The sequence below is a fragment of the Haliaeetus leucocephalus genome, unplaced genomic scaffold (assembly GCF_000737465.1).
Source record: "Haliaeetus leucocephalus isolate CR32 unplaced genomic scaffold, Haliaeetus_leucocephalus-4.0 Scaffold712, whole genome shotgun sequence".
NCBI classification, from domain to species: domain Eukaryota; kingdom Metazoa; phylum Chordata; class Aves; order Accipitriformes; family Accipitridae; genus Haliaeetus; species Haliaeetus leucocephalus.
In genome coordinates this window covers 4759384-4767075 of record NW_010973148.1, presented here as the reverse complement: position 1 = coordinate 4767075, position 7692 = coordinate 4759384, and the positions used below count along the sequence as shown (strand labels likewise).

The 7692-nt window shown below is 39.0% G+C and overlaps 1 protein-coding gene across 1 annotated transcript in view; it reads left to right on the top strand.

Annotated features, from left to right (window-relative positions):
* Positions 1-326: 326 nt before the first annotated feature.
* NIPA1 (non imprinted in Prader-Willi/Angelman syndrome 1) overlaps positions 327-7692 on the top strand; it is a 44763-nt gene continuing 37397 nt past the window's right edge. The window contains exon 1 of the mRNA XM_010580488.1: positions 327-378. Coding sequence (XP_010578790.1) covers positions 327-378 — 52 coding nt within the window. The remainder of the gene's footprint in view (positions 379-7692) is intronic.

Below are 7692 nucleotides of genomic sequence, written 5' to 3'. Positions count from 1 at the left end.
GGGGTCCGGGCCAGGGGGCGGGCAGAGGCGTCGGTCCGCCTCACGGATGGGTCTGAAATCCCGCCGATCGTGCCGAAAAACAAGGTCTCCTTTTAGGTAGCATGCAGAGCTTAAAAAAAAGAGGTTTGCGGTGTTTGTGGGGTTTTTTTTAAAGTCACTTCAGGGACCATCTACAAACTACACTGCTACGTTCACGGCTAAAAAAAAAGAGGCTTTTAAATATTTCAGAGCAGAAAGGTCGATAACGAGTAGTTCAGAGCCAAACAAAATGGCAGAAACAGCCTGAAACGGGAAAAGAAACTGGGGAAGAAAGCGGGAGCTCGGTAATGGCGGGCAGCGGCGGGGTCTGGAGGCCGGCGCAGCCAGCCCAGCGCCCAAGTGAGACACCGCACCCAGGCAAATAGTCATGCTTCAGCACAGGTTTGTGGGGACGATCAAATATAGCGGTAGTTTGAAGTTCAAATTAACCCAGAGTAACGTTTCTCACGATACTTAGGCTCCAGTTGCCCAGCAGCTAAGGGATTAGGAAGGTAGGAGCAGGGCTTGGCCGACGGGACCATGGTGGGCTTTGGTCAACGGGAAGCCGCAGACTGAATGGCAATGAAATTCTAGCAGAACTGAGAGCATTTGCTGGCATTTAGGCAAAAGTACACGACATTTAGTTACTCCTGTTTACGAGGCGTTGTAATAAAACACAGTGAACTTGATTCTTCTGGGTTCATTTTCAAAGTAACGAGTGCAACCATGACCTAACCACTTAGCCTGTCACCACAGACCTCTCTTGGATAAGATACAGTGGTCACTTGAAGTAAAATACTGTACCAAATTTCTGAAGTGCCTGAAAATTTATATAGAAAGATAGAAATACACGATTTCCTCAAGTTACTCCCTGAAACTTTAAAATACAAACCTTCAAAACCAAAAGTAGTTTCCCTTGAAAAATCTGCACAAATGCCTACATGTCAAAAGCTTTAAGTTTAATATGAGGGGACTGGAAGTTGTGTCTATTCTGACTAGACCATGGCTGAGCAAGAGCTAGCACACCAGGATGGGAAATATTTTAGTCTCTTCTTAACCTAGCAGACTGAAAATAAAATAACACTGGAGCAGGTTGCCCAGAGAGGCTGTGGATGCCCCATCCCTGGCAGTGTTCAAGGCCAGGTTGGATGGGGCTTTGAGCAACCTGGTCTAGTGGAAGGTGTCCCTGCCCATGGCAGGGGGGCTGGAACTAGGTGGTGTTTAAAGGTCCCTTCCAACATAAACCACTCCATGATTCCATGTAAATAGTCATATTGTCATATTCCAAGTAGGAATAAAAACCACTTTGTAAGGTATGGAGCCCAAACCAGAAGGCATTAGTAAAACCTGGTTGAAACCGCAGTGCCCACTGATTGTGCCTACTGCTTGCATAAGTGATTGGCAAGTCAGATCTAAACAAGATACTTTGCTGCATGTGCAACATTCACTGCCATTTTTTGTTTGCAATCCAAGAGGAATATCTTTAGACAATCTGCATTTATTTCAGAGAGTTTTCTTACTTTTATTAAATAACAAATGGCTATAGCCTTTGGCTGGCACTCTTGATGTGAATATTTTGAAGAGTGTGTAACTAGCTAACTTGTTAGACTTGAATCACTGGCCCAATTAGCAGGTATGCACTTGCTTCGACAAAAATCAAAACATATTTGGGTGCAGTAACCATGGAAATTCAAGGCTAGAGGTACTTCTGAAGAATTTATGGATAATTTTGTACTTCCAGATTTAGATTTCACTTCTGATGTATAATTTTTGTTTGCACTTGAAATACACTGTAATAGCATGGTGCAATCTCAAATGGCATTCTCATTTATAAAAATAGGTACCCAACACATTTTCCAGAGAGAAAAGTATGTCTGGTAAAACAACATGAATAAGTACTTTGATAACATTATTAAAAAAAATTTATTTTTACAAATAATCAGAAAATTCAAAGATGCTGGAACCTGAAGTTTGTCTAAATACACAGTATTTGCAGTATTATGTCCATTGATAACTGATGTTATTTAAATAACAATGGCATGTTGCTTCACTTCAGACTGACAAAGGTAATAAAGGTGATGTACGGATCTGACAGACTTCAGAAGGCAAGTTCAAGTCAAACAGTTGAAGTGTTACCACTCCAAGCCTTGTGCTCCACTCTTCTGATTTGTATTTCCATCTTCAAGCAGCGCTATATGATCTTGTAATCAGTTCTCCATCCATCATCCTTTGTGCCCCAGCTTGCTAGAGTAACCTACTTTACACCCAGGAAAACCATTAAGTGGATCCAATGGCCCTGCCTTAGAGACACTGACGCCCTCAGGAGCTGCAGGGCAGACTGCTGGTGAGGTGGAAGTAACTTCAGCTCTTTGCTTTCACTGCATGTCTGCCAAAACCCTTCCACATCTTTCTTGCTTCCTCCAGAGAAATGGCTGGACATGGAAAAATCTAGTTTCTGTGGACAGACACAGTCAGTCATTTACATGTATCTGCTTCTAGGCATATGGTCAAATCACTATTATTATAGATTAAAGCAAAAAGTAAATACATCAGAATGAAAGGCACACTAAAACCAAGGGGTCACCTTTTCTGGTCCACCTCTTAGAACACCTGCAAACAATACAGAGTGCTCTAAAAATGTCTGGCTCTGGGCAGGAGACCTCTCTTTTATTGTAAATGTGGCAGGGAAGCCCTGCTAGCTTCTGCAAGAGAAGAGGCGCTGTAGAGGGGCAGGATGTAGAGGAAAAGAAGGATGGTGGTGCACATGGGATCAGTGTAAACCATGACAGGCTGAAGGACGTGGGGTTGGTAGCATGAATGGTGCCCTCCTCTCACCTCCGTGCAGGGCCAGTTTGTAGCACTGTCAGGCAGGCCTAAGGAGATGGGGAAGATCAGACACTAATTGAATAAAATAAAACTACCACAGTAATCTAAAGCAGAACAGGCAGAAGGAAGAGAAGTATCTTTGGACAATCTAGGCAGCACCATATTTCTTTTTATTTCATTTGTGACAATGGGTTCATAAGTATTGACAAGATCAGTCTCAAAATTGGAGGCAATTGCATTCTCAAGTAACTAAATCCAAAACCTGAAGAACTAACAAACAAAATAGTGAGAATGAACTTTTTTTTAATCAAATAGGACCAAAAATAAGCAAGTATATGTTTACATAAAAATAGTATCTAGTCCTACCTGCAGGTCTTCTAGGTATAAGCATGAAATCTTTACTAATTATTAATTATTTTAAATGTGTGAGCTCTAGGGAATCCATTCTAGTTATAACAGCAGTGGAATGTGGGGCATTTTTTTCTCTCATTAGTGAATATCAATAATTGTTATGCATGCAAACGGGACACAAAACCATCTCTGTAAGAGCAGTGCCTAACTGTTTACTGCAAGACAATGCCTTTTCTGTTTGTAATTTTTTTTAAGAGCCATTTGTGTTGAGCTCTCCCACTGAGTTTGGAAGCCTTTGTGTATTGTTATCCACAAAATGCAAAATCCGGTCCACTCTGGGCTTAAAACAAGCCTCAAAGAATTTCCTGACTTACTTTTCAGTGATGAACACTTTCCCAAAGAAAGTGAGAAACTTCTACAATTAGCCTTTATTATTTTAATACTCTCTGAACTGAACTGTTGGCCAAAATTTCAGCTCATGATAAGGCCCATTATTTCTTTATTATATTATTTGCAAAGAATGCCATCAGTTCAGATTGGTCCATTGGTCAATAAATATTATTATGCCACACCAGTGCTTACCACAGGGGGAAAACAGGACAGTAAGGACATAACAGGATTCTCCTCCTTCCCACATATGGTAGTATTTCTAAATAGTCACAATGTCACTTTCTATTATCCATGTTTATTACTGAACAAATATTAATTACATAAGAACCACCAAACAGAGGAAGCAGCTTCCATGTTCAAAAATTGAAGCCTCCTGAAATCAATATCCTAACCCTCTTTCCTGATGCCGCCTCAGGACAACGAAACAAGATCTTCTGTCTCTGTGCATGGCTTTCTGCTCCATTCTCACTTTCAGTAGTAACAGCCCTGCTACTTCTCATCTTTTTCTCTAATATATCTCTGTTCCAACCTATATACTTCATATTCATCCACACTTCCAAGATGATTTCATTCCTACCTTTACTGGGCAGTGATAGATAGTTTGGAAACTGTATTGTTCCTCCAGTAAACAGAATTAGGTTAACTCCTCCCTACCTTTTTTTACCCTGATTTTAAATGAAAAATATTGCTTACACCCAGAATTTCCACAAGTTCTTCTCCTGTGACGATTTTTCTTTGTGAAAACGGTCTTGTGTGAATCACAGTATATTGTACAGCTGACACAGCTCAATTGCAGAAGTGGTGTTCGAAAAGCAATTCAGAGTACAGAGAACTGAAAAAAAAAGGATGAAGCAACTCAAAACTGTCACAATAAAGCCACAATTTCCACAATTCCAATTAGGTAGCTAATTAGAATCCATTGTTAATTACATTTTGCATAGTTAATTATTTTTTTAAAAAGGGTGAATCCTGTCCTTGTTAAAGCAGGCAGTAATGTTTTCATTGACTTCATTAAGCTCAGAAATTCATCCTCATATATCCTTTATTTTACTTGTCCAGTGCCAACCACACTAGTTTTTAGTCTCCCAGAAAAACACAATTCCAAAAGGTTGGTTTCCAGGTTATGTCGTCCATTACAGAGAAGAAAGGTTGTTTTGCTTTCCCCAGGCCAGCCCCCGTGCTTCTATCCAGGGAGTCTCTTGCTTTACAGCCCAAACCAGTCTGATCTGATTTCATCCTACATCTCTGAACTCAACAACAATAATGAATTCTCTGTGGCTATTCCTGTTATTTCTTTAAATTATCAATTCAAAATAATCACTTCATAAAATATTTGAGATGGATGTTGTTCTCTGACTTGCAAAAATAGCTTTGGAAATGCCAGCTTGAGTATGCTCTCTAGACAGATCTTCAAGAGACTTTGGAAATAAACAGTACATAAATATTCAGATATCCATTACAGACCTGTTGAAATTAAAAGCATTTGGTATAGAGTAAGGGATGTATCAGAAATTCACATGGAAAATATATACGTATTCTGTATACTAAAAAACAGCAACCTCCATAAGCTCTCTATCATTTTCAGATTAAATACAATTATTAACTTAAAGCCAAGCAGAAAATGTTTGCATTTAAAAGGCCTTTTCGATTACAGGAATATTCTGTATAAGATTTGCTAATAATACCATCTAATGATCTATTACAGTACTAAGCTACATTCATAAAACTGTTCACCTACAAATCCTAGATTTGTGAAATGATCAAGATATAATTTAAAAATCCACCCAAACATCAAGGCAATGCTAAGGGTAGTAAAAATCAACATGACATTACACTGGAAATTGAAATATATCCTCACTATTATACTAACTTACATACTGAGGGCAGAATGATTCTGTATTATCATGATACCATGCAAATAGATTATCAGTATTCGAATATATTCTGTCTGACGGGAGGCTAGTTGCCTAGTTAACATTTACAAATTAACCCGTCAATGGGCAATGCAACGTGCTTCACAATTACTTAACATGATAGAGGGATGTTCAGTAAGCACTTTGAGCAGCAAGAACATTTTGAAATTTGAGTTTAAGCACATAAACAAGAATGTTGCATTTTTTTCCTAAATTATTATGCAAAGCATAGCTCATTGCAGAAGGCCTAGAAACAAAATGGAAATTATTTGGCAAAGTGAGAAAAGCATTCAATCCATTAGATCTCTGAAATAAAAAAGTCTTACGCCCTTTAGTTAAGGTAGGTGGATGCAGTAGGAGTAAACTTTACTAGACAGAGATAGGAACAGTATCCTTTAGCCAATAATCAGAGCATGAGAAAAATCTCCTAATATATGAAGGAAGCATGATGCTAATTTTAATTCTTTCCATTTAGAAGCTACCAAGTATTGAGTTTCTCCTAATGCCTGGAAGGTGGCCAAAAACACTTTAGCTTTTATACATTGCTTAATATATAGGGAAACACTTTATGAATGCTGATAGGAATCTTTACTCATTTAAGCAGGAAAGGAAGCAGTATTTCTATGAAGGATTTGTTAACCTAGAGCCATATGGTATCCTTTCATACAAAAATGTTTCATAAGGGAAAAAAACTTACTTTAAAAAAAAAAGTTAGAACAAGTTGGGCTTATGCCATGTTTTGTCCTTGCTGCAGGGTGTTGGGAGAGGCATTAGTAGCAGAATAGAAAGGTCAAGGACAGGTTGGTCAAAGCACAAACCCAGGGATAATGGCCAGGCAGGGGTTGGAGGGAAGGGAATCAAGACAAATTGTTAGGTCTGTCGTTAATACGTAAAGTGAATACCTGCCCAAAACACCGTCAGTCTACTTGGTTTATCAATCAGGCAACTGTCCACAGCTCCCTTTCCACAGATGTGTAAAAACAGTTGTGGAGAATCTCTGCTGTGTTTCTCCAACATGCCCATTTATAAAGGGAATTTCTTGCATCTCTTCTGTTTTGCCAATCCCCACCCCACTTACTACAATTTCAGAAACTGTTTTATCCTCAAGGGAGAATCGCATGATATTTCAGACATGCTAATGTATATTGCGCCCTTAAAGTTTGGGGAGGGAATGCCAAGAAGCTTAGTGATCTAAAATGAAGTAATTAGTTCAAACAGGAAGGAAAACGATCTACCAAGACAATGTGTGCCTCAGCTTGTTCCGGCGCTAGTCTTCTGTTGATTTTGTGGTATGTTCGCTGGAAGCACAATAAACCGTTGCGACCAACAGCACTCGCACCTGTTATCTTTTCTGCTTTCAGTACAAGAGCATTAACACCATGAAATACTGTATACCAGTTGGACCCATCTTTTAATGCTTTCTTCATAGCCATAGTTTTGTGTCACCTCTCAGCCAGATCACAGATTTGTCTCTATACTGTGTCATTTCAACATACCAGTTAGCGGTATTTTTGAAAAATCAGACCTTGAATGTCTTTTTCATCTTATCTCATTCATAATCCTTTGAAGAAAATTAGAGCCTGGGAAATTGCTGCTATGAGTTTTCTCTTCCATGCCAATTTCAAATTACTGCTCCGTTTTACAGACAGTATATGAGATTTTAACAAACATTTATGAAACCTTTGCTGTAAGGTTGACTGACTGCTCCACTGTGATAGAAAGCTGTGATGTCTATGCTGTGGTGGCAAGACTCCAGTTTTACCACAAAGAAGTTCAGGGTCCTTCTTCTACAGGATCCCTGCCACTCACACAGAGGCCCCTAGTAATTGTGTGCACTTTTGGCTCTGTATACACATGCATTTCAAAACACTAAATGCATGTCTTCCTCCACCACCACCTGGAGAGTCTGATTCCTGCTCCTACTTCTGTCCCAGATGAACTCTAACCTTCAACATAATACATTTTAGACAGCAAAGTTTTTTAAAGTTTTTAGTCTTTGTTGCTCATACCATCAACCCTCTTGATTACTGATGGCATTTTAAAATCTTTTCAGTTACTTGTTTATTCTCTTTTCTCTTTGATACTATTATTTATTAACATAGCCTAAAGAGAACCTGAGAAAATCTGAGCTGGCTTTGAAGGTAATATATTACATTTGATAGCAGAGCCAAAAGGTAAATCTAGTTTTACAGCC